Source organism: Seriola dumerili, unplaced genomic scaffold, assembly GCF_002260705.1.
Source record: "Seriola dumerili isolate Sdu_G_001 unplaced genomic scaffold, Sdu_1.0 BDQW01000822.1, whole genome shotgun sequence".
NCBI classification, from domain to species: domain Eukaryota; kingdom Metazoa; phylum Chordata; class Actinopteri; order Carangiformes; family Carangidae; genus Seriola; species Seriola dumerili.
In genome coordinates, this window is record NW_019175077.1 from 2334595 (window position 1) to 2362089 (window position 27495).

Consider the following 27495-nt stretch of genomic DNA (forward strand, 5'->3'; position numbering starts at 1 on the left):
TCTTCTATGCATTCCCCCACATTAACAGGAAAAAATTTCTATTTCTGTCTAGTAAAACAATGGAGGTGAAAAAAAATACTGACCAAAGCATTTATAGCTGTATATACTGTATGTATGGGTGCATATTTTACGGGAATTGTGGCACAGGTATCACACATATTTGGCTTTGACTCTGTAATTATGCAAGTCTGTGTATTGTATAAAAGGTGCCAGTGTTTGTCAACTTCAAACTATACAGTCAAACCATAAGTTTTGACACGGTGTTGGCACAGTAGGCTCCTCTTCCACAATTTGTGACTTTGCTTAACATAGAAACAAAAAATATCAAGAAAAACTGCAACCACTACTTTTGTCTCTCGCTCATTTCATTATTGAAAAACACCAAGTGCACAGTTCAAAACCAACTTTATCTCTCGGGCCGAGTGTTTACAATTATAAATATGTTTGAAATACAATAAACAAATTCCATTCTGTTCATGTCAGGTCTTGTCTTTCATAGACTCTTAATATATAACAATTTTGGATGTAATTAGCTGTCTGAATATTTTTCGGAATACCTTATGTGTACACAAGTTTCTATGATGTTGATGCCTAAAATACCTAAATATAGTGTTTTAATATCTGATCCAGGCTTAAAACATAATTCAAAAATTCAATGTGATCAGTAATGGGATAATAATCTTTGAAAAAGGAACAAAACCAACTGTTATAATATTGATATCAATGACTGGAAAAAAAAAGTAAAATCTAGAACCCCCTCTTAAGCATCTGAGATGTTGAACCTTAAAAGTTAAATCATTGTTCATGTTACAGGTAGCTGAGAATGTGGTGAACTGTGTGGCAGTGCCATGTCATAGAGGCAATGTGATATGTTTCCATTTTCCCTCAAAAGGGAATGTATGAAAAGAAATCCCCAAATGAAGTCATGGCTGTGGTCTAACAGGATTTGGTTGGCATTATGAAGATGGTAAAAAAAATGCAACTGAGCATTCTTGTTCTTCTCTGACCTAAGCTCTGGCTTCTTTCGCTCTTTTGGACTTTGTGCATGATATTGTGGCAGAAAGTCAGCTGCAACTAAAACCGTGATGTTCAAAATGCCAAAGGTTAGTTGATGAGTTCCTGGAAGCTTTAAAGGCTTTATGTCATTCAAAACATGTAGAGGTCTCTAGCTCATACAGTAATTTTGTTCTTACTGCTCAAGTGTAAGACAATGAAACCTTGTCAGCTAAAGGACGGTCTGTTTACTAGCTGATGATAACAATCCTTATTTGAGTCACTGGTGTCATATAATATATTATTATTAAAATTAACCTCACAGAATGTTTTAAGAAACTGATTGCAGGGACTCCAACCATCCACTGTCCAACCTCCAACACACCGTGAATCAGCACACATTAGTCCCGTTGTGCAAACGTGTCATCTTGGTTTGCTGTCCCATTCAGACAATAGCTGGTTATTGAGTTTGATGACAATGTTTGCAAAGTCAGTGAGCTCCACAAAGTCAGAGGTGATGATGTTGACCCCGTCCACCCCGGGCCTCTGAACCTCAACCCAGGATATGATTGTAGGCAGGTTTCTAGAGCCACAAAAATGAGAGATGGAGATTAGATTTGGTTAGATAATGGTGGATTTAGAAAACAGGACGTAAAGAAAATAAGTGTGTGAATGAAACAAGCTGCACTAGAACGTAAACAATTCTATAAATTTCTGTTACCCCCAGAATTCTGTCACGCGAATTTTAATTTGAACTGATTTCCTCACCCTGAAAACATAACCAAAATGTCTAGTGACAAATTTGTGTCTCTATTGGTTTCATTGTTATGGCTACAAAGAGTAACTGAATTACAGCAGATATCCACAATCCTGAATCCCCTGTCCACCGAATGCTGTTGATGAGTGATTCACAGACAGCTGTTGATGAGGTTTTGAAATATATTGATGACTCACAATGTGCAAAAAAATTTACCTGATGGAAAAAGTTAAATAGAGTGATGATCAGTCAGTGAGAGGCCACTGTGCCACTATTGTCTCCAAATCAAGTCTCCAAGTCACTTTCTGGGCGGGCACACATACACATACACACACACACAAACACGTACTGAGGAACACACGCCATGACTTTGTAAGTGTACCACTTCTAACACCCTTGAGTTCTCTGCTATGTTTGAGCCGCTAGCAGAACAAAACCAGGAAGTCAGAATGTTTATCCAGCAGTGATAAACAATCCCATTTCCTCGGAAGTGCAAAATTAGGGAACCTCCTGTCTCGCCAGAGCCTCCATTCAGGAATTTTACACCTCAGCATCAGTGGCTGCTTTTCTTACATTTAAGGGCATGGTGGGTATGTGGTTTACCTAAGTCATTCCACTGTTATTTCCACTTAAATGTCAGGCTCTATGAGCTACATGACTGAAAAGGTTTGTGCAAATAACTAAGTCCTTGCTTAGGAAATGAGATCTCTTATCCGAGTGATGACATGTGTTACTGTTTGAGCCTATGTGGTTTGGAAATGAATATAGAGGATTAGAGATGAATCTCAGTGGAATAAAGCAGTGAAGTGACCGAATATTGTAACAGAGAAGCTAGACATAACAGTTTTTTTATAATGGTAGTTAATCTTCTACAAGTAAATGAAACACAGTCATCCACATTGGTGTTGCTGCAACATTACAGTACATCCATGTAGAAGACAGGGTAGAAACTGTAAGAAGCCAAAAATTCATTTCACACTGTGGCAGCTCTATCCTGCCATGACACTGTGTTTTCCTTTCCTTTTCAAGGGCATGTGAAAAACTGGAAATCCTCTTTGTTGCAGGCATGTGTTGTTGTTGCCACTGTACTGCCCCCTACTGACCACAGATTAGAGTAAATAAATGGAACTGAGCAGTAGAGAGGATTCTGTGTAGGTAAGCATTTAATTCCAATGAACGGAGAGTAGGCAGAGATAACTAGTTGGGGTTAGGGTATGGTTGAAGTCAGGTTAAGCATCATAAGACATAACTGGTAAGGGTGAAAGTGAAGGTTAGGTTCAGGTTAAAGTGATTGGAAACACTTAATTTAACCAGAAACAGACTACACTTCCTGCAGAATCTACTCCCAAGCCATCAAATTAAGTTATACGTAAAATCTATATATAAAAACCGACAAAGCAGTTGACATGCTATTTTTTGTTTATCCACAATAACTTAGTCACTGACCTTTCCACCAGGTAGTTACGTAGGCCCCAGACCAGGCCCTTGGCCACAGTGTTGACCCTGGGTGTGAGGATGGCCTGGGACACATGGAAGGAGCCCTGTTTTGCTCTTTCCTTCAGTGTAGTTTCCAGGAACTAGACAGGATAATGTTAAATGGAGGAAATCTCATCTAAATAACACTTCAACTGGGAAATTTTTACAGTTTATGTAAGTATATTACACATGTGTCAGAGGAAAAAACTGTTCACTTTTGTACACTTTACTAACATAGTGAACCAAAGAATTCAGAGGTGTGCTTTTGACATTAGTAGAGAAAAAAGCTGAGGGTTAAGAAGAGACAGAAGTGGAGGAAGAAATGAAGGAGGACAGGGCAGCTGAGGATGAAGACAAGCTTGAGAAGAAAATGTAAAGGGAAATGAGTAAATGCAAAAAAGAGGCTCATAGGTTCATCCCAATCATGAATATAGGCTGGTCTTTAGTAACTGTGGGTTTACTACAACTACAGAGAGCAGCGAATCTTGAAGTGATTCATGCTCATATTAAAGAAATTATATTAATTATTAAATAAATGGTTAAAATTATGCCCAAAAATTATTTACTATCTTTTTTATCTTGAATTCTCAAAGTAATAGTAAGCCATAGATTTCTGGATTGATTTTCCCCCGAAGAACATTTTTAAAAAAGTGTAGGGGGATTTCATGTTGTTATGCCTTTCAACACAAGGGTTAGGATTAGGGTTAGACTGTTTGATTGTGGATGTTCTGACCTGAATGAGCTTGTTGGGTTCGGTGGTGTTTGCCCAGGGAGCGGGGATCTTGCTGCCAGGCCACATTACAGGGATGCCCTGAGCTGAGGGATGATGGTAGAACACTATTACCTGAGGAGAGGAGAGAATGAATGACACTGAATATAAACCTGAAGTTTGAAAGACAGCAAAGACAGGCTTTGACTTTTCAGTACATAGAATAAACTACCCCAGTTTACATCCAAAACTGCTATAGGCTGGTAGGTAGCACTTGGGTCATGAAAATCAGGTGATGAAAATGATTTTGCCAGTTCATTGCATCTACACACACTGTAAGCCTAAAAAGTCCATATTTGCAACCTTTACACCAATCTCATTGTATGATTATCCATAACCCAGTATTTACAGTCATATCTACACACCTTCACACTATTGTCCACATTATGGTCCAGTATGCGGTAGCCCGTCTTGTCTACGATCAGCCTAAAAGGGCTCATGTCACTCTGCAACTCATCTACCTCCACTGGCTACCCATGGCTGCCCAAATCAAAATCAAGTCATGAATGCTTGTCTTCAGAGTGACTTCTGGGTCTTGAACTCAATCAAACAGGCTTATGCTCCTCCTCTGCCACTACATTCCTACAAGGAATGTCATCTGGCATTGCCATCCCTACACACAAGACAATCTCAGTCAAAACTGTTGTCATCTCTAGTTCCCTGATGGTGGAACAAGCTACTGAATACTATCAGCGCAGGGGTGTCCCTCTCTATCTTCAAGAATCTTTTGAAGACTCTATATTCCAAGAGCACCTCCTCTCCTAACACCCTCACTAGCACTTATTATGCACTTTCAGTGCCCTTCTTTACTGATCTCCTTGCACTTATGGAATTGATGTAGCACTTAATGCTTACACCAAGGTCTCCTACTGCACTTAAGCTTTACTGTTGTCCCTCACTTTGAAGTCACTTTGGAATGAAATGTATTGTATAACATGAAACATAGCCAATCTTATACAGTACTATGTACTCAATAGAAAACTTTGTTAGCATCAGTTGTTGTAATATCACAACACAGAATGTGCAACAATTCTGTTAAAAAGACCACTCCTTACTACAGTGATTTAGCAGTGAGACGATATGAGAGCAGGTTGAATGATATGAGAGCAGGTTGGGTTACAGTGTCTTTTCCAGTGACAAACAGAGCAAGGAGGAAAGCTGCACTCTGCAGCTGGTAATTGTGCAAATCTATCTATCTCTCTACTCTATTGCTATTCTCTGCCCGCTCTCCTCTCTTTCTTTTTTCTTTGCCAACTAAGCCAGTCACAGATTAGGGTCATAGGAGCAGAGGTTTAACTGATAGCAGACAAATGACACAGACAAACTGTCACAGCCAATGTTTTCCACTCACCCTGCCTCTGTCTCACTCTCCACTCTGCCACACCTCCTCATCAGCCTCACTCTCCTCACTTGTTGCCCCCAGCTGCACTCCATCTCTAATCTAGCCAGTATATATTCATCCCTGGTTCACTCGCACTTTGCCAGATTGTTCTAGTATTATGCAAGACTTTCCAGCGTTCATCTCTGCACTGGCTTCCCTGTATTGACTCTGCTTGTCCCTGACCATCCTGCCTCGTCTCTGCCCCAGTAAACGCCTCAGCCTTCTGTCCCCGACCACAAGTTCTGCCTGTGTGCTTCCTGGTCCCCGTCTGCCTGTCCCTGTGGCTGTTTGGCGTTCTCTAGCTCTGACATTGCAACGTGAGTGCTTCCCTGCTGGTTTCCCAATCCTTCGTCTGACTCTGATTACCCGCCTGCCTGCTCCTTCCTGGTTCGTCTGCCCCGCTGACTGCACACCTGGTTCCGATCCTCCTGCACCCTCGACTACGTCTCCAACCTACTTCCTAACGGTACCGTTGCCTTCCTACCAACTCATCCCTGTGTTTGTGAGCCTCCCCAACCCGCTCCACTCACCTGCTCCGCATCACAGCATCCCCAGCCCCGGACCCCTTCCTCTATCCCCTATACCCACCTGTGTGCAATATCTCTGCCGGTTCTTTAATAAAAGTCATTACCAGCTATTCACCTGTTTGGTTGTGCTGCAATTGGGTCTTACCACACCCCGTTACACAAACAGGACAAAGTAAACACAATGTCACACTATCTGCAGGATCCTAAAACAGGAAGCAGGCCACATACACACACAGGCTAAGATGTGTGTGTACATGGTTGCTTGCTGAGCCTCTCATCTCTATACATATGTATGTATACATAAAAAGAAAAAGATGGAGAAATAAAATCAAGACTGCGAAAGTGTGACATGATAGGTGAATGATGAGAATGAATGAAGACAGGCAAAAAGAGACATGAAAGCGAATGTGAAGACATGATAAATGCTAAATACAATGAAAGAAGGAAGGCGGGTTAGATGGTGGAACAAGTGTTAATAGGATGACGCTCACCACTAATTCCTGTCCTGGAGAGTTACAGGCTTCATGGATTACCTGACCACAGGGGTTAAGTGGACCATCCAATACACACCTGTAAACTTCATACAGTATATACATGCAATGTATTTTCATGCTGCCATTCACACATACTTGTAGTCAACAGAGAGCCCCCTTCCGTCCTAGGATGCAGATGATGATGATGGTGATAATGATCTTCTATCCTATACTAAGATCTGCAAATTCAGATTAAAATAATTTTGATGATATGATTTATCTACTTTAATCTACTTTAAATTCTCAGTAGTGCCACTGAAATTATTACTGGGAAATCTGGTTGAGAAAAATATTTGTTTTGAAATGTTTCATGATGGTTTTTATGTAATGTTGTACATCCACCTTCATAATGAAAGTGCAAACTTTCAATGAAAGTTTCATTGATGCATCCAGATCTCACCTGATATTTCTTCTCCCATAGATAGTCAAGAGTAATGCTCTCCACTGCACAGTTGTTACAAAGCTTGCTGCCAAACACTTCCTGGAGCATGTTGATGAGGTAAACATGATGCTCTGCATCCATTGCATAGTAATGGTTGAAGTCCAGAAACACCACCTAAATCCACATTAACTTAGTCAGTTAACAGTCCAAGACTCTCTCCATGCTCATAGTTATGTATCAGTGTTTTTATTATTATGTTGCATAAAAAAAATATCAAAAGTCCTTCTTACCTCTTTCCTGTGTCTGCCTAGGAAGGAGTTGATTTCTAACAGACCATCCCTCACCTTTGGGGCAGAACAGCACAAAAGTTGGAGGCCATTTTCAAAATCAAACCTAAAGGTTTGTTGGTCAAACACTAATTAAAAGGAACAGCGTTTTGGTCACAATTTTAGATCCCCAAAGGTTTCCCTTAAGTACATTGTACGTTATGTACTGGAACACAAAGTAGTATATTGCAGTATAAAATAAGGGATAAAGAAAAGTGAAAGACCAATTGTATTGGCTATGTAATTACAATCTGTTAGAGTGCATGAAGTTTTTGTCCCTATAATCAATGAAGCCTGTATCTAATGTTTTACAGCCACAAGTCCATCTCATGATGCACTATTTGTAGCAAAACACTGTGTCATAAAGCAGACAGGCATGTATCAGAGTGACCCATGTCAGAGGAGGGATGTTTACAACTAAATACACAGCCTTTGATCCCTGTACAAGGCCATCTCCATCCTACTACTAACAACAACAGCTGGAAACAGAACACAGTACTAGAACAAAACATTTACTGCTCACTCATGAGACAAAAAAAAACATTTAGACTAGCTGAAATATTTGAATCAATATTCAGATGTAATTTTGATCATTTCTGGGATGGAGTAAGATAATCTAGAAAGACAAAATCATTCAGCATTGAGGGACAATACTGGACTGTGACAGTTCAAAAAGAGAACTATGACAATGAATTGTAAAAGACTATACAAAAGGATAGGGAGACTATCGTAGTATGTCTGTATTTCCTCTGCTCACCTTGTGTCCAAAGAGGCCATGGATGAAGTAAATCTCCTTTCCAGATTCACCTGGTTTGGAGGAGACCCTGAGATCAAAGTAACGAATTCCTGCATCCAGCTGCTCCTTAAAAGTCAGGTTCTAGGAACACAGATCAGGTCACATTATACATTACAACTGGTTGCAAAACCCAACACATCTGCTGCACTGCAAAACACACACTTTCAAAAGTTGCCCAAAATATGTCTTCTTATAAATCATCTACAAGCAACTGGTTTTATTACTAATTTCAGATCTGTACCTGTGTCATGGACCACTTCACCATGACTTTCTTGGCTAAGACACTGAAGACAGTGGCCAGATATTTGACATAAGCCTTCTGATCAGGGCCCACAGGAGCATGCACATCTACCCAGTAGGTGAAAGAATCATGGGACCCTAGAAAAAAGATGATGATGGGGATAGAAAATAAAAACAGGAAAGGGAAATGACAAATAAATATGCACAAGGAATGTTAGAAGGGCAAATGACAAAGATGTAGTTACAGATGTTGAGGGGAACTGAAAAAGGTGAATGTGAAGTATGAGAGAACATAAGACAGCAGGTCAGGACATGCAAGAAAGAAAAAGATGTAAGATAAGGCAGCATACACATGAAATTAACAAGATGGAACTAAAGCTGCATGGGAGAAACACACACACACACACACACACACACACACACACACACATTTTGAAGGAAAGCACAAGATGTGATTGTTGTGCAGTCCTTCAAAAATTTAGGCTATCCATACAGTGGTGGCATCTTAACGCACGGCAGGCTCACCTGGCACAGCGAGGTGTTTTAGTGGCATGGCACTGAGCTTGGAGGGGAGCGAACCCATCCAGTCAGCATTGAAATTCCCGATCCCCGCGGGTCGCGTCTTCATGTCAGAAACAGCCTGTCAACAACCAACCCCCCTCAGGAAACCGCTCTCCGGTACAGACGCACTCCCAGTGAGAGATCCCCGTGCGCTCCCAACAGGTAGAATGCACCATAGGTCATCTTGGAAAGTCAGAATAAGTTTAATTCATTTTCTACATCTATCTTGGCATCTGTTCAACTGTGGCCCGTTTTCCTCCCTCGGTTTCCGCTAAGCTATAGCATGGCTTCGCGGTGCGTTGTGTTCCAACTGGCAAACCAAGCATCCGTTGACAAGACTGGCGGGTGGTTAACGACTGCGATAATCCTCTTAAAGTGAAATCCCACTTGTTATCCCCCTTCTCCTGTTTTTTGTCTTAACCTGCCTAATTTGTGTGCGAAGACTACCCCGTGGACACACACAAACACGCACACGCACATACAGAAAGAGACGGATAGGAAGGTTAGTCTTTGTTGGAAATTATTGTGGTCCAGAGTCAGCAAATGACGTTGCATAGGGAGACCAATTCGGAACTGAAGGGACAGTCCAGGTCCCGGAACGTTCCAGTTAAATATGTGAGTACAGTGCTCTTTAACGGCTGCAGGGCGATTTACCAGACGTGCATGAGCAAAACCAACCAGTTTGTCATCATCCTGAAAGTCTTTTCTCTTGCCAAACCGAAAATAATCTTTGAAAATATTTTATATGAAGCATGAATCCCATTTATTCGTCGCTTGTCGACGTTTACTTACGAGCGTGGAATTAGATCATCGTTGCCTCTTGTGGCCGATGGGTATAAAGCGCCCACCACAATCATGGTTCTCACGATTCGTGAAGTACCAGCGGGCCTCCGGCCGTAGGGGGCAGTAACGAGTCCATTGGTGCTCGATGCACCAGAACGGGGCGAATAAGCTGCCGCACTCGAAAACATACTAGGACAAGTTAAATAAAGGTGAGACTTATTCTTTGTTGGAAGTGTTGTCAAGCAATATTTATTTTACTGTTACAGGAGACACTAGGGATGAGGGTCAACTGGTTGGTTTTGCTAATGTGCGTCTGAACAATCGCCCCACATCAGGTAAAGAGCGGCGCTTAACCTTTTCCCGGCTTTTTCTCTGGGAGGTTTGTGAACGCCTATAAAGCATTAGTCAGCTCTTATGTGTCAAGATATTTGTGACTGCCGAGCCGATTTAACATGACATGACTCTGACTCTACATCAAAACCTGTGCGCCGACAACAACTTGTAATTGTGTGTTCTCAGTTGTTCATTGGCCGAACAATCATAACACTACAGCACCATCCATTGATATAGCACTTGGACTACCACAGATGGTAAACCGTAACATTACAGCTTGAGGTATTGGTATAGTACTTGAAATACCAGAGGTAGTAAACCATAACACTACAGCTCCATCTTTTGGTATAATACGTGAACTACTGTCTCAGGTGGTAGGATGAAGAGCTCAAACTCTGCCACTGTCTCAGACATCCCAAACATTAGTGTTGTGAGTGCTGGAAAATTCGGGAGAAATCCTTCAGTTTGACCAGCTCTGTGTTTGGAAGTAACTATTCATCTTTGTCACTTTGAGTCTGAAATGGGCTGATAAATATTTTATAAACATTTATCGGTACACTTCCGCAGTATCGATCACCGATCCCAAGGACAACAAGTCCCACAATACATTGCCCCCGCATGCATGCGCTACTTGTCACCTGGCAGCTTAAACAAGCGTTTGTGTGTACGTTTCCATAGGGAGCAGTCACGCGCGCATACACGCTCCTTATCGTAAGAGCGAGGATTAAACACTACGAGAATTTTATCTGAAGAAACCTGGTGTTATCAGCAGGCACAGACAACGGCTGAGACAAAGAACTACACCCTTAAATGGTGAGTTTAAAACTGAGAGAAAGAAGAAAAGGGGCGAAAGGCCGGTACGAAGTGGTTGAGGAACTGAACTGACATATTGACAAAAAATGTCAACTGTGTGTTTTTTTTTACTTTTACACATCTTATTTTACAGTATTTTATCAATCAAAATATAATGTTTTTGTTTTATTGGTAGCTGTGGTTAAGTGGGATGTGTAGGCTATGTCAGTGGAGTTATGGAAAGCAAAGGGCACATTTACTTTACCAAGACATTTCACATGATCAAATGTAACTGTTTCTTTTCCACTGTCAGGTTAGCGTCAACGTGTGTTTCAATATAACTGACCTTGAACAGCTTCCTAATGTCATGTTGCCTGGGCAAATCTTAATTCCCTTCAAATCCCCCCACAGCAGGTTGCCATATGTGAAGGCTGAGTGCAGACCAGCAGTCCCGCTGGCTGGCCTCTCTCCTTGTCTTATAATTATTATCTCAGTGAGACTTGGATATCAAAAAGTTTTTTTTAGAAACATAACATTTGCAGTGGAAAAAAAGATGAATTGAGAAGTCTATATGCAGTGTGCAAAAATGGCAACAAAATTTCTAATCTTAATTACATTCACCCAATAGATGATTATCAGGAGTCATAGAGGTAAATCCAGTTTGGACATTCTCTTTGGAGGGGAGTTCCTGGCCCCATCCAATGAAATAAACACTAATCTCATTTTGTTTAGCTGCCCTTGATTCACCTGCAACTGTATTTCCTTTATCCTAAATACAGCCGGTCAGAACTCAAGCAGACAGGTTCTACTTGCTTACCAGCCTTTACTAAAGTTTCATGAAAATAGCTCACAGATGGAATTCAAATCCTTACACCATAATACTCAAAGGCATTAGGCTTATATTGCTTAACATTTTGGTATGCATTTCATTATTATTTGAAACCAATATATCCATTAACCTTTCTTTATTAAAAAAAAATGCCTGGTTTTCCTTGGCATCTCCTCACCCGTCTGAATATACATGCAGTTTTTCAGTCAAGCCCTGCAGCTGCACACTTGACAATTGTTGTTTAACCAGCTCCACCTGTGTCAACTGGCTTGCTCTAGAGAAACTTTACGTGAGTTGATGAAGAAAGGAAGAGTTTTCTCTTTTGGTCACAGTCTCACTTTTGTAATATTTCATCACCAGAAAATGTTATTCAATAGTGCACAACTCACAATCACAATTAATAGGTTTATACCTGGAGGGTAATTGAAATGGCCAAAGCAACTATTGTTTTGTGGAATAAATTTGAGAACACTTTGCATTGATTTTATTTATGTAATTCTGCATGTACTATAAGAATGGGATGTATGCAACACCATATCTAAAAGCTGTAGTCAATAGATTTATTTTTAAGGATGTTCCCTTATTTGCTTGTTATTGCTTCTCTAAAATTTAAAGAATCCTCATGGAGATTTATATGGCTGAATATACAATCTAACAGTGAGATCAGAGTGGCCTGTGGCGTCAATCAAATCCTCTTGCCAGGCATGGGTGCTTGGGGAAGGTAGTGGATGTCGGTAAGCATGACAGTGATGTAACAACCTATTTACATCCCTGTTGGCCTAATCTGACTAGGGCTGCCTATGTCATCTCCCTTGGGTAGTTATGTTTGAGCCTCCTACTAGTGTAACACACACCTACTACTCCTCATCAAGGAAAAAACAAGAAGTGGTTCTAGCTTGTCTTTGCCCTCAGATCACATAAGAATCCTGTTTTCAGGGGTAAGACAAATACCTTGTATTTTTTGTGTGATTTTGTGTATTTGTAGTTAAAATGATTGCGTCCGTTGCTGATGATGTTTTTTTCTTTCCTGTCACTGCAAAGGCTTGCAAAGGTGCAGTGTTGACTGTTGACTGATCTACATCACCCGGATCGGCCCTTTCCAACAATGGATCAGTTTCTGCAAGATGAGTTTTGACTTTCAAGAATAGGTTAAACACTGGGACATGTTGGCCAGATGAAAATTGCCCTGGGAAAGAACAGTTGAAATGTTCTTGAGAAGAGGCTGGTGAAACAACATTTGTCAAGGTGAATAGAACAGGAAATTTGAAATACATTTTGATGAATGAATCAGAAGTGTGTTTCCACAACTTGTTTCACAAATTAGGAAAATCAAAAAGCTGATGAAACCATCTTAAGAGATAATGAATCGCTACACCACCCTGAAGCAGCTTGGTGATGGTACCTATGGCAGTGTGCTGATGGGGAGAAGCAATGAGTCTGGAGAACTGGTGGCTATAAAGAGGTGAGGATGATGATCATTAAAAACATTTTTTTTACTTTAAGATTTAAATATTGTCTCTATTGTCATTTTGAATATTGTGATATAGTTAAAGTGTTGTCTTTCTTCAGTTTTAAAGGCTGCTTTACATTATAGTGATAAAATTCAGTCAACCTATTAAAAGTCCTATGTATATGAACAAGCTTGTTACTAATTTTGTCCATATTGTGTACCCTTAGTTTACATTAAATATTGCATAAAAAGCATCAACAGTCACCCCCAGAATGTTTTCACAATATATATAGTGATGAATGGAAAAATGTGATGTTTGAATTTCCAAACTCACCTACAGAGAGTGTATTATGTCTTTATTTAAGTTTCCAAATATACACTTAGAGAAGTGATTCTGCACTATATTTTAAATGTAGGTGAACTTTGTCTCAGCCTTTTTATACTAATGTGTATTTAATATTTACTACCTAACTAAACAGTTTTATAAGGCAGATATGATAAATATTCAAAAACTTGAGCTTACTTAATGAATTATACTTTGCCTTGGATAAATATCATACTAAAGAAATTCAAAGTGATGTTTAGGACTGTGAACTACTGGTTTCCTGCCATCACCAAGGCAAACAAACTAGCTTCCATGCCTTTGTTTCAGCAGCATGGCAGCAGTGCTCAATAATAGATGAGAAACCTGGGAGATGTGTCCACTGGTTGATCATTTGGTTTCTGTGCAAGACAATACATGTGGTGACGGTGAAAAGGAGTGAAAGTAGAGGGTGTGTGTCAGGTTGCTGACATAGTGGAAGGAACGAACGAAACTGGCGGGCACCCAGAGAGTAGAAAAAGATATGTGCACATTCTGTAACTCTTACATAATTCCAGAGGGAGGTAACGCTGATCAGGGTAGATAGGCTATGGTAAAAGTTTCCCCATATACCGGCTGGGTACTTTTAATGAACATAGCAACGCAAACTGTGATAAGACTGACAACTTAAGGCATCATTGTGTCAACTGTGTCAAAAATCTATGGTGAGGCCTGTAAAGTTTAGAATATCAATTCGTTTCACTTTACAATATATAACTTGCAGGTTTGCTCATGAAATGAAACGATCCGTAGAGACACCTCAAAAGAACTGAATTATTGATGTAGACACACAAAAGAATTTTGCAAAGATAGTGACAGCCTGTGCATTAGATGTAACAAACTGCATCATCATATCTTCTTTTTCTTTTAACATATAAACAGTTGATGTAGCTTTTCCTTTAATGGCTGTCTTTGTGTTTCATAGGATGAAGAGGAAGTTTTATTCATGGGAAGAATGTATGAACCTCAGAGAAGTGAAGGTAAGGATGGTGATGCTTTGAGTAGGTTGTGGAACAGCTTGAAGAAGCAGCACTCCCAGTGCCTGGCAACAGTGAGAGCCATGAGGTGAACATTTGTTGCTGTGGGATGTATGCAATAATGCACAACAACTCTTTGAACACTATTGCCAGTCACAGTTGTCCAAAAAACTTATTTTGTGTATAGTCATTAAAATATTGCAATTTAACTATGTAAATGTCAAACTCTCAAAAAAGGATCAAGAAGGATAATTCATGTTGTACACATTAGTAAAATTTGTCTCTTCATTGTACCTTTACCACCTGAAGCTTATACATAACTACAGTATCAGTTACTACATTACTCTCAGCTGTTTGACAGTGTTCCTGCTCTCTGGCAATTTGTCTCTCTTTGCAACTTGTTAACATTGAATGCCATTACAGAACAAAGCTGTGCAATATCTCTGTTATAAACTTGTCATTAAATGTACATAAACCTGTTATTACATTACATGAGCACTGTCTTTCTTACCTGTGTCACACCAGTCACTGAAGAAGCTGAACCATGCGAATGTGGTGAAGCTGAAGGAGGTCATCAGAGAGAACGATCACCTCTACTTTGTCTTTGAGTACATGAAGGAGAACCTCTACCAGCTTATGAAGGATAGGTAAGAAGTGAAATATCGCACTTTTTGATGCAACACAGTGGTCTACATTTATATCATTACCACAGCACATAGTTTCCATTTGTCAGTATCTGGCCAGGAGCTTTCCCATTGGGTCACAGGCCTGTCGTGGCCAATTTGCCAACAAAAGCACACACTGATAAGGATAGGATTCAATGGTTTCAGTCAACTATTTTATATATCTGATACCACATTATGCCCTCAAAAGTTTGCACTTACAAGGCTTCCCCTTATACAGTGCTGCCAGCAGACTAACACCTTCTCTTGGAGAAGCCCTTGTGTTTTTTGCTAGTTTGGAAACCCCAGGTGTGCATTCTGCATGTATACACATGGATTTGTTGTCTGTGAAAAGCAAAAAGCAGACCAATCATTGAAGCCACTGATGTTTTACAGCTCATTAGTTTAGTAGTTAAATGTGTTTTTTTTTTTTCTTTTTTTTTCTTTTCATGTATGCTTTATTTTTTAGCATATTTGTCCAGATTAGAATACAAACAGTATGCTGTTTATGTAATGATGCTTCCACTAGCAGGTTCATGAGGATTCTATCAATTTTTATGTTTACAGAAAAAAGTTGTTCCCTGAGTCAGTGATAAGAAACATAAGCTTTCAGATATTACAAGGCCTGTCCTTTATTCACAAACATGGTAGGTGTACCGTGTTCTCTTCATGGCTTACAAATGCATGAGAGTGGTTGCATAATGCAAGATTCAACAAGAGTCAAAATAATGAGAGAACTTTAAACCTATAACATTTGGAATATTTCAACCAAAATCCTGAATCAGCAAAGTGGTGGTTAATTGATCAGAATCTTGTAGTTTGTGAACCCTCCACAACTGTCTCATGTAACTTTTTGGTCTGCATTTCTATAAGTAATGAATGTTTGGATACCTTGTATGTTGGGTTGCAAGTTTTCAAAATCTTACTGAAACTTATTTGTACAAACATGTGCCATACATACCCATGCTTCCACACATCCGATAGAAGTGCATGCAACTTTTCTTCCCTTTAACTTTTAACTGCTTTTAACTGCTTTTCTTCAATTTATCATTTATCCCTATTTCCTTTCTTTTTCTGTCTCTTTGGTCTGCCAATTAGAGAGAATAAGATGTTCTCAGAGAATGAAATTAGGAACATCATGTTTCAAGTGCTATCTGGGTTGGCTTTTGTACATAAGCATGGTAAGAGGCTTTACTCTGTCTATCAAGTTGAATTCCTTGTCGAAAAAGTAGCTTGGCCTTTAGTGTGGGTGGTGTGTTTTGATATTGTAAAAAGTCAGTGTGAACCTCAGATAGACCAATAATAGTGTATATTGCATGTGCAAATATGCTTGTTTTATTGTTTATAGCGTGGTAATGCATTAGGTTAGATATACTGTATTTTATAGAGATATAATATACAAATATATTTGTTTATGACATCAAATATTGTAGCTCCTTGAGGTCTACTTGATTCATCAAGAGTAATTTACTTTAATTTTACTTAAAAGAATGATGGGCTTGAACTCCCAGGTCTCTTCATGAATAGAATTTGGATCATATGACAGTGTTACACATCTATCTACAATTCACCTTCATATGCAACTATTTTGCATTGGCAAAATAGATTTTTATAATGTCACCTGGACTATCTTTTTCTTAAAAGTATCACAAATAAAGTTATTATCTAGTGTACCTCCAAAATGCACTGTCAGTGTGTGACAGCTGAAGTACTGTACATTCAAGGTTTGTCATCTAAAATAACTGGGTTAAGGTTAGGCTAAGGTTAAAGAAGCAATGTGGCCCTGGCTGTAAATAATGAAAATGTTGTTGTGAAATACTTACGCAGTGAATACACAGGCCTTCAAACCTGTTGCTGTTCCAGGCAAAGGCAAATATGAACCCATTCACCGGCTCCTCAGTTTTTTGTGCAGTTCTGTCTGAAATTTGTACAGCATTTGCACTAAATGTAAAATGCTATGGCACAGTAATTGTGTATTATTGCAATTTGAGTTCAACGACTAAAAGCTTGATATTAACTGTTGTACAGGTTTCTTTCATCGAGACATGAAGCCAGAGAATCTGCTGTGCATGGGTCCAGAACTGGTCAAAATAGCAGACTTTGGACTGGCCAGAGAGATTCGCTCCAAACCTCCTTACACAGATTATGTGTCAACCAGATGGTGAGAGGAGTTTCTAGACATCAATAGCCATCAAAAATGAAAAGGAATGCCTATGCTTCAATTACATCCTTGTAAAATTCACATTGTAATATGCTTTTATGGTCATTGGGCCATAGAGCTTGAGTTTTTGTTTATTTAAGTACTGTATTGTATTTTCTCTTTCAAGGTATCGAGCTCCAGAGGTCTTGCTCAGGTCATCGACCTACAGCTCTCCGATTGACCTGTGGGCTGTGGGCTGCATTATGGCTGAACTCTACACACTCAGACCTCTTTTCCCCGGGAACAGTGAAGTGGATGAGATCTTTAAGATCTGCCAAGTCCTGGGCACTGTCAAAAAAGTGAGAAGAAACTGAATGGAGAGGTGGAAATACTTGACTTTAGTCAGGTTTTTAATCATTAATGATTTTCTCAATGACAGGAATAAATATATATTTAGAGTAAATGTGTTGATCAGAAAAAGTGCATAAGTAGGCTAGAAGCAGTGTTCCTCTCTCTGTGGTATAAAGCAACTTAAGCATACTCCATGCTCAACAGGGTGCCACTTCATTTCAAAGGCTTTCCCCAAATCCATCACTATTAACTCTGATTGCAAAGCAGAAATCCTTTAGAGCCTTTTTTTGGTATGACCAGGTACTTTACATTGGTCATGGGTGCATGGGCTTTGAGGCTCTGGGTTTATTTTTGTATAAGAGAGGTCTAATGTAGGGTTATACATTTTTATGATGCTTTTCATAATTACATCAGAGCCTCTTTCATCAAATTAGTTGTTGGTGCTGAACAGATGTGTTAAGGGGGTGTTGGATTAATTATTAGGGCCCGAGCACTGACAAGCGGTGAGGTGCAAGGACCCTCGAGCATTGACTAGTGGTGCGATGCGAGGACCCTATTGTAATTCGTTTGTTTATTATTATTCCTGAAAGAAAATTGCATTTTTAAGAACTTTCCCATGCTCAAAAACTCATGAAACTTTGCACATGCGTCAGGTCTGGTGTAAATTTCAATATTTTATAGGTCTCCCCCATGGGCGTGGGCAAAATGGCTGAATAGCACCACCTAGTAATTTTTAAAAATTTAGCCCCCGCTCTGTGTTTCACCTACATACACGAAAATCGGTAGTCACACGCGTCATGCCAAGCCTCACAAAAAAACTCTCATGGACCCATACCCTAAACCAAACAGGCAGTGAGTGTTTCTGTGCAAATCAGGACCTGTTGTATTTCATGTTAAATGACAGAATAAAAGGACCTAACATTATGCAGATCCATACAGTCAGGATATGCCAGAATAATAATATGTAGAATCCCTATGGCCCCTGACTTTGCAGATTAAATTAATTTTCTTCTAAGGAGTAAGAGTTGTAGCAGAGAGTAACAGTTAATGGAGAATCCGATTGACAGTTTGCATGGACATTGACTGTATCGTGGTCTTGTGCAGAAAGTTAATGTGCAATTTTTGTACCGTTTTTGCAATTTGGAGGTCACGTACTTTAACGAACTCCTACTAGGGAATTCATCTGATCAACATGATGATCGGTGACTCTCATCTCAAGACCTTTATGAAGTTAAATTGCGTAGCTTTTGAGTTTTTGTTGGAGGACCCACCTGCAGCGGAAGTGGAGGAAGTGGCTTTATGTCCATGACATAATGTCCAATTTCATTGATGGTTTATCCTCATCTTCTGACCGGTGCAATGCTACACCTAAGAGCTTTTGAGTTTTTGTCAAAGGACACACCCGTTGCGGTGTTGCGAAAATTGAACTCACTCTCATTCCAAGACACATGTTCCAAACTGCCCCCAAACCTTATAGGTTTGACAAGAGACCCACCCTGAACACATCTACATGCTCATATTTGGTAATATACATAGCGCCACCTCATGGTAATATGCAGAATTTTGAAAAAGGAAGTGGTTATAACTCATAACATACTTTTCCCAATCTTCTCCAGAAGTGGTCACAGTATGCTGTACACCTAGATGATGCCTACCTGTTAAAATTGTGAGTTTCCGCTGAAAGGTGTGGAATCCATAGTATATTACATTTTGAAGTGTGATGTCCTCTGATCTGGCTGGGCTTTTACACACGCGTGCTTGTTGCATGGTCTCTGCCTCCACCAGTTGGACGTATTTTAGTCTCACATTGTAGACATCTACATAGTAATATTAATAGTCACAGCGCCACCTACTGGAAACGGGACTTCATTCTTGTGTGACAATTATTTAACTTACATGACATTTTCATTCTAAGGTATGACACAGACCCTCATGTGTGCCTATTGCGTGGTCTCTGGCTCCACCAAGTACACACAATTAAGAATGCATAAAAAATGCTTTAAACCTTTTCTGCTGCTGCACGGTCTGTGCAATAAGTCTTGGCCCATGAGCGCGGTGTCCGGCAGTCATGTGCGACCGCTTCAAATGGTGCGCTGTGAGCCCCCCCCCCCCCCGAGGTGCACAGGAGTGCAAGTTCATCGCTGCTTGCAGCTTTAATTCTGTATTATTATACATGATTTACATGCAGGAGGCGTTTGTCATGTACTATTAAAGGGCAAAATGACACAAAAATATTCAATCTAGACATGCAATATGGTCCATGAACTTTCACACCACCCACCATTTAATAAATTTGATTGACATGTTCTACAGTGCAGAATAAGTTGTTTGTTTTATTGAAACAATGATTGCCTATAGTCCCATATGCTCATGTAACCATGCAAATGATACATGTGCCTTTTTAAAACTTTCAAAAAGTAATATAAAACATTTTCAAGACTGAATTATAAACACTGGCAAAACAAAATATACTGTGTCAATCTCTATTTCAATCTGATTAATGAATATGATAATATGTAATCATCTGATTTTCTCATCCATTAGATGGATTGGCCAGAGGGCTACCAACTAGCTTCTGCTATGAACTTTCGCTTCCCACAGTGTGTGCCGACCCACCTAAAGACGCTGATCCCAAATGCTAGCAACGAGGCTATCGCCCTGATGAAGGACCTGCTGCAGTGGGACCCCAAAAAAAGACCCACTGCCATACTGGTAGGCAAGACTGAGCCTCAAAGTCTGGATATGACAGTCAAGGCTTTATTTGTCATGTCTGTCCAATGTAAATGCCCTTTATTGGGAGTGGAAGTATTCTATATTTTAAGTATATTAACATGTAACAGTCAATGTCAAGCTTACAAAAAATGCTTAGGCACTATATCTTATCATTCCTTATAACCAGCCACTGTGATAATTTATAAACTTGTGCTTGTGAAGATAACTTTCAATTATCTTTTTAAAACATAGTATACCTGTCCTCAGAATGAATTTTCATTACAGTGCAGCATTCACCACTGTATGAAGATGCAAAAACCCCTGTGTGTGTGTGCTCCATGTCACGTATAGCGACTATGCATATGATACTAAACACGTGATGGTTACATAAGTCCCTTTTAAACTGAGATCCTGCTATGTTGCTGTTAAGAAAACCCTCCATTGTGTCAGCTTTGCTTGTTTACACTGAGTCAAACAAAGCCAGCATAATGTCGCCCCTATGTGTGATTTTTAGAAGGCATGCCAGCATTTGCATAACGCAACAGCACCGGTGTCTGTCCCGCAATACCGGCTACCTCTTTTACACAGACATAGATCTGGCTTTTGCTGGCTTAAAGGTTGAACAACATGTCGACCTTGAGTAGGAAACCTTTCCAGAGCTGACAATGCTTTTCCATTCTCCTCATACAAAGCTCCCAGGTGTAGGGTGCACATCTAATTTTAGCATTTTCTTGCTTCTTGTCAAACGTAGAAGGTAAACATACATTATATAGTAATGAAATAACTGCACTGCTTATTAGTCATTATAACATGCTCCTGCAACTGGTTTCAAGTTATTATATTCGTTTTGTGTCTATCAGGATGGCATGTGCATTAAACCTCCCTGCAGGTTTGAGCCTAAAAAATTACACAATGGTTTGATTCATATTGTTTGTATGTACAGGATTTCAATACATCTTTGTGTTATGGAGTTTATAAAAGCTTTATAACAATTGTCACAGAATATTTGGAATAACAGAATAGCAATCTGTATTCCTTTCTCTCTGGCTAGGCCCTGCGTTACCCGTACTTCCAGGTAGGCCAAGTACTGGGGCCTCGTCCTCAAAGCCAGGAGGTCAAGAAAGTCCAAGCTAGGTCCGTGGCCCAGAAGCAGTTCTCAGAGCCCAGGACTGATCCCCAGCAGTTTTCCTCTGATTCCAAAGCCTCCACACCCTCATTGAGAAATCATCAGCAGCAGCTGCAGCATCATCATCAGCCTTTTCAGCAGATCCCCCTGCCCCAAGCTGAGAGTAAACCAGGAGGTGTCAGCCATGCAGTGAGTGTTTCTGTGCAAATCAGGACCTGTTGTATTTCATGTTAAATGACAGAATAAAAGGACCTAACATTATGCAGATCCATACAGTCAGGATATGCCAGAATAATAATATGTAGAATCCCTATGGCCCCTGACTTTGCAGATTAGATTTATTTTCTTCTAAGGAGTAAGAGTTGTAGCAGAGAGTTACAGTAAATGGAGAATCCGATTGTGACAGTTTGCATGGACATTGACTGTATCGTGGTCTTGTGCAGAAAGCAGCATTGCTGGGCAGCGAGAACAATGTTGGTGGCGGTTCAATGGGGATACTGAAGAGCAGTCGTCGTCGCTGGGGCCAGACAGTGGCCAAGACCTCAGATAGCTGGGAGGAATCCGACCATTCAGAACCCACCGCTTCCAACTCCAAGAAACCTAGCCTGGGAAACGCAGAGGAGGAGAGAAGCCCTAAGGAACACCACTCACAGTAAGTGCTGTAAAGGACCAGTGGGTAGGATTTAGGGGGATCTATTGCCAGAAATAGAATATAATATTCATATCTATGTTTTCATTAGTGTTTAATGACCTGAAACAAAGAATTGTTGTGTTTTCGTTAGCTTAGAATGAGCCCTTCATATCTACATAGGCAGCGGGTCCTCTTCAGAGCATGTCATGTTGCAACTGCATGTTTCTACAGTAGCCCAGAACGAGCGAGCCAAACACTGGCTCTGCAGCGGGCCTTTCATGTTTTTATGCTACCTGAGGGCCACCGAAGGTTCTCATATGCTTTTAAAGGGAGGGGTGAGGGGAGTGGTATTCAGTTGGTGCCACCAGATCCTACACATTTTCCTTTAACAAAACTGGATTGGCAATTTCACATTGTTAGATTTCTGTTTCATGCATAATGCATTATTTGAATTGGTAATTGTTTATCTGATTTTAAAGCATTCTATCATTATCATATAATTATCATATCAAAGTTTACTATATGTATATGCAATATATTTGGCCCTATCTAAATTATTTAATACATTTTAAACCCATTACACAGATAGGAGTAAGACTAGCATTCAAGACTTATTGTGATTTGTGATTAAAAAAACAAGGTCCATTTTGGACACAGACCTTTTAAGTGTCTGGTTTCTGTTTTCAGGCCCAAGGAGCAGAAACCTCTGTATACCTTCAGCACAGTCACCAAGCTACCCAACAATGTTAAGACGGGCCAGATAGACCAAAATCTTCCAGGATCTGCTGCACGGCAGCACTATCTCAGCCAGTCACGGTACTTGCCTGGTAAGACAACATGCAAGCCAATCAAGTCATTTTTATCAAATAAGTGCAATTTTGTTTTATGGCAAAAAAATGCATTTATAAGGCTTGTTTTTATGCCTCCATGCTGGATGCAGCCAGGGCCGGAGGCATTATGTTTTTGGGTAATATGTCTGTCCGTCCGATTCTCATGAATGAGATATCTGAGTAATGCCTCAAGGGAATTTCATCTAATTTAGCACAAACATTTACTTGGATTCAAAGTTGGACTGATTAGATTTTGGTGGTCAAAGTTAAAAGTCACGGTCACCTCACGTTCTTGTGAGTGTGATATATCAAGAACGGGAGGGAATTTCATTACGTCTGGCACAAACATTCACTTGGACATGAAAACACAACACATGAATTCATACACTAATTATGACACACTTAAATTCAAATGTCTGATAGGATAAAATGATGAATGATGATGAAGTAATGACATTTTATATCCAAATGCTCCAAACTCAATGTCACTGTGACATCATAATCTGCAAAAATACTTCTGGCCATTATTCAATGCTGTAACTCAGGTACGAGAGATTGTGACTATACTCCTTGTAATTTGGCTGGTTGGCGGAGCCATACAACCATGAGGTGGTCATTTTTTAATTCTTTGAACGGCTTGCCAGCTGTTCTTTCACTCAGATGCCCTCTAATTGTGTGATGAAGGCCCTTGCTGCTATTTTGAGATTTATCTTAGTGACTTACCACACACTAGGGGTAGGCGATATGGCAAAAATATCATATCACAATTTTTTAAAAATAAAATCACGATTTCGATTTTTATGACGATCTTAAATTGGAAAAAGAAAAAACGACAATTTAGATCAAAGAACCTTTCTTAACAGATTTTATTTCAAATAGTCGCAGTTTTGCCTGCATGTGCAAACAACGTAAAGTTTAAGGTAAACAACAACAACATTCTGGTTCGTCGTGTTACCACCCGACGTGCGAACGGTTTCTGTGGAAACTTTGAAAATTGCATTTGCTTGCGCTTGATCAGTTGCAGAAAATCCAAACCAATTCCATATAATGGAGGTGGAATTTTTTTTAGCGACCAATTCAGTTTGGCTTTCAGCCATCACTCTCCATGTGCTACCGCTACACACACAAACAAGGAGGCGGGTAGGAAAGTGCGTCACTGCCCATAATTCGCTATGATTGGTCGGTCAGGTTTACGACGTCAATACGTCTGGTGCGTCGGTGCATCAGCATAGAACTGCAATTTAAAGAATGTTCCCTAGACGATCCCACGATCTCTGCAGTTTGATAGATCGTCTTCACGTTGTAATCCTTCACGATCTAATATCGTCACATCGCCCACCCCTACCACACACCCTACACATCGTCCTCATATCAAGTAAAAACAATGAAGCGTTGTTGCATTTACATGGGGTCAAAAGAGTCAATCTGTTTCATTAGGCACCGCAAGGCAGTTTTAGTATTTGTACTCTTGATTTTTTTCATCACATTATTTCTGTTGCTTTAAGGGTTAATTGGAAAAAATCAGACTTCCTCTGGAGGTAAGGAGCTGAGTGGTATGACGCTGCGGGATCTGTGGGAGAACTCCTCAAACACTGTAAACAAACCACTTGCTCCTATTGGTGGAGGATTATCTGTCACCAGAACTAATGCTGGTAAGCACTGCTGATGCCTAATGTAGAGGTGTTTGATGGAGTGTGCAGTGGAGAGGTCTTGAGGTTCAGGAGTTCACAAACATGTTAAAGAAATCAAAGACAATCTATAACTATATAACTATAGCTAACACATTATGTTTGACAACAAAATTACAATAAACCCAGTTCTTCAGTGAATTAAATAATGACTACATGGTGACTTGTGTAAACCTGGCAACTGTCAGTGTCATCTACTGTTACATAACAGGAGGCTGTCTTCTTTTCAACACAAAAGCTCTAAATGATAATGATGCAGCTAATGTCTCCTGATCAGTAGTTACGGGGCCATGGACAAAGCAGTGTTAGGAGTTAGCCTAAGTGTCTGCGAATTTAGAGATGGGAGACCTCTAAAGATCATTTGTCATGTAGACAGACACACAATATGGCTCCCTGCTGTGCTCCCTGCTTCCCTTTCTGCTTCTGTGTCTTTCTTTCACCTTGTCTCTCCCTCCCTATGGCTTATTCATGAGATTAAGACTGTCAGTATAAGATCAAGTGTTTAAATGTTCCTCAACTGCACCCCCTGCTCATTTGTCCCATCCCACATCATTTACACACGCACACGCACACGCACACGCACACACACACACACACACACACACACACACACACACACACACCCCAATGTTTATTTTGATTTTACTCACCTATTACTCATGAATATAGTTTTTCATTCATCAAGAAATATTTAGCCAAGATGCAACTTCATTTGTGCTAACCTGATATTTGTTTTCTTGTCTTCTCATCCAATTCTATTTTTTTTCTCCTTCTTTTTCTCTGATTGCATGCTCTGATTCAACTTTTTAGCTGTGAGAGTAGAAGAGAATACCTCTAAGTCTGTGGATAACCCACCAGAGAAAACTGTTGTTAAAGAAAGAATACTGGAGAAAATTGATCTCTCCAAAGGTACTTAATTGAAATCACTCCATGTGAACTGTTTTGCTGTGTTTTACACATGAAAGCAATGGTATAGATTTAGATATCTGATACCTCTTGAGGCTTCCTGAAATCTCTTTTGTGTAAAAAACTTGTTAGCTGTCGTAAGAATAGATATGAGCCTAAAATGAGATAAACTAACAACCAGCATGGCGGCTGATGCAACGAGCTTCAGGTATTCAGCCATCGACTTAACATGTGAAAGGAGCCGGCTGCTAAAGGCTCTGCAGGAGACAAGGTTGTAAATACACAGTTTAACCTGAGAATTAAGAACTCCATTTGCTAAATAGATGGTACATTGCACTACAACCACAACACCTTCACCATCTGTGACTGCTGGTGAATCAGATCGATGGTGTCACATGAGAAGTTGAATGACTTGAATCACTTGGCCTTATTCATCTGTTTGGGTCCTTTGTAGTTTTTGCATATGCAGTAGCTACTTCACACATAATCACACAAATTATTAACAATATCAGTGTGTGTGAGACCATCTATTAGATTTTCATTTGTATGTTTTTGTGTTTTTCAATGATACACATTATTTTAACTTATGTTAAGTTGACTGGAAGCCCATGCTTGGTAGGTACCAGAAGGGTGTCACAACAAAATACCCCAAAAAATACAGACCTGTGCGCTATGTCATTCTTCTTTTATAGGGAACTTTGTAAGCACCAAGTACAACCTCTCTGGTGGTTACATCCCATCATTCCAAAAGAAAGAGGTGGGCTCAGTGGGGCAGAGGATCCAGCTTGCTCCTTTGGCTGGGCAGCACACAAGTAAGGAATTAATTCATTTATGAAAAGCCAACAAAATTATTCTAGATACATTATCTCAGAGCAGCTTGAATTTTCAGTTATCTGGCTAAAGTCAATACAATTCCCCTCCTATCTGGAACAAAAGGTTGCACTGCTCCTCAAATCGTACTCTTAAGAGAATACTTTCTGTAGTCTGTAAACATAACTGCTCCCTGCATGATTGTCCTGTTCTTGACCATTGTGCCTTTTCTGTATTCAGTTTCCACTTTCTCAATTGCAGTATCTACATTTTCATTCACTGTTACTACTTTCTCCTCTTTCTTAACTCTTTCAGTCAATCTTTCTTCTTCTCCTGATAATAAAAAAGACAAACCAAAAGCTGCAAAGCCCAAGCCCATATCCAACTCATCTTTGAGTGAAACCAATGAAGGTATTTTAATTGTCTCATGTAGGTTTTTTGTGTTGTTATTTTATGGTCTTAGCTTTAATCGTTGTTGACATTTTAGAAGGGAAAAAAGCTGTCCTTCATTGTTTACTATTGCATTGAATATATGAACGAAGACAGACCTGGTATACTGTACATATTGGTGACAGACAAACTGACCAACTGGCATGTTCCTCCAGATTACGAAGGCTGGAAGAGGAGGAGAGATGGGACTCAGATGAAGGGGAGCTACTCGGCTCTGGGGAAAGCCTCTGGGAATCTCCTGACCAGAGCTCCCACCATACAGCCCGTCCACGGCAGGGTGGACTGGACGTCCAAGTATGGTGGAAATCGGTAGTTCACTGAAAAAGGCCCAACAACTTCTGCTTGTTGGGCACGGTTCTCATAGATACACAACTTTGGCTGGAAAAATTAATCCTGAGCAGACCGCATTTAAACTCAAATCTGGAGGAAATATATTAATGCTGTATTTTTCCTGAGACAAACTACATCGACTACACATTTATACTGAGAAATTTCTCATAATGTTTATGCATGTAAGACCACCTTTACATGTGCATGGAATCTCTGTTTTGGAGATTAAGGATGCCATGATGCTAAACCAACTCTGTCTGCAAGACAATCCCACTGTATTCCTGAAGGATGCCGTGTGAGCCAATTCTACTGTTAGTGTTATACTGTTTGAATACTCTGAGTAGAATTTAAATGTAGCATAGCTTCTTTTTTAAACTCTAGTTTAGTTTTATTGTCAAATATTGTTTCACTACCCATTCGCAAAACAATAACAGCCTTTTATCAGCTGTTCCTGCTCTGCTGCATTCTCTCTGCTTTCTTCCACCATAGTGTAGGTGACTGATACAAACATCTTCAATGTAATGGCTACAGGAAGGATTACATCAACTCTCTCTGAATATTGTAAAGCAACTGCAAATATCTTTGTGTTATAC

The 27495-nt window shown here is 39.9% G+C and overlaps 2 protein-coding genes across 9 annotated transcripts; one reads left to right on the forward strand and one right to left on the reverse strand.

Moving 5' to 3' along the window:
- Positions 1–363: 363 nt before the first annotated feature.
- Positions 364–9054, reverse strand: LOC111237283 (PI-PLC X domain-containing protein 2-like). The gene is made up of 8 exons (XM_022766319.1): positions 8706–9054; positions 8182–8318; positions 7902–8021; positions 7109–7162; positions 6837–6992; positions 3960–4070; positions 3197–3327; positions 364–1576 (listed from the first exon to the last, which is right to left on the reverse strand). The coding sequence occupies exons 1-8, from the start codon at positions 8806–8808 to the stop codon at positions 1417–1419; spliced, it is 972 nt and encodes a 323-aa protein (XP_022622040.1). The 5' UTR covers positions 8809–9054; the 3' UTR covers positions 364–1416.
- A 1492-nt stretch (positions 9055–10546) lies between these two features.
- On the forward strand, positions 10547–27493 carry mak (male germ cell associated kinase). 8 transcript variants are annotated; one of them, XM_022766329.1, is made up of 17 exons: positions 10547–10670; positions 12520–12723; positions 12803–12940; positions 14215–14269; positions 14792–14913; positions 15496–15575; positions 16957–17089; positions 17256–17427; positions 19964–20131; positions 21183–21446; positions 21701–21909; positions 22576–22715; positions 24224–24370; positions 25217–25315; positions 26005–26124; positions 26438–26533; positions 26728–27493. In XM_022766329.1, exons 3-17 carry the CDS (start codon positions 12840–12842, stop codon positions 26883–26885), a joined length of 2064 nt encoding a protein of 687 aa, XP_022622050.1. In that variant the 5' UTR covers positions 10547–10670; positions 12520–12723; positions 12803–12839; the 3' UTR covers positions 26886–27493. The 8 variants fall into 8 exon arrangements, with proteins under 8 accessions (XP_022622050.1, XP_022622048.1, XP_022622055.1 ...); XM_022766327.1 differs by lacking the exon at positions 15496–15575 and adding an exon at positions 16027–16109; XM_022766334.1 differs by lacking the exon at positions 26438–26533.
- Positions 27494–27495: the final 2 nt, after the last annotated feature.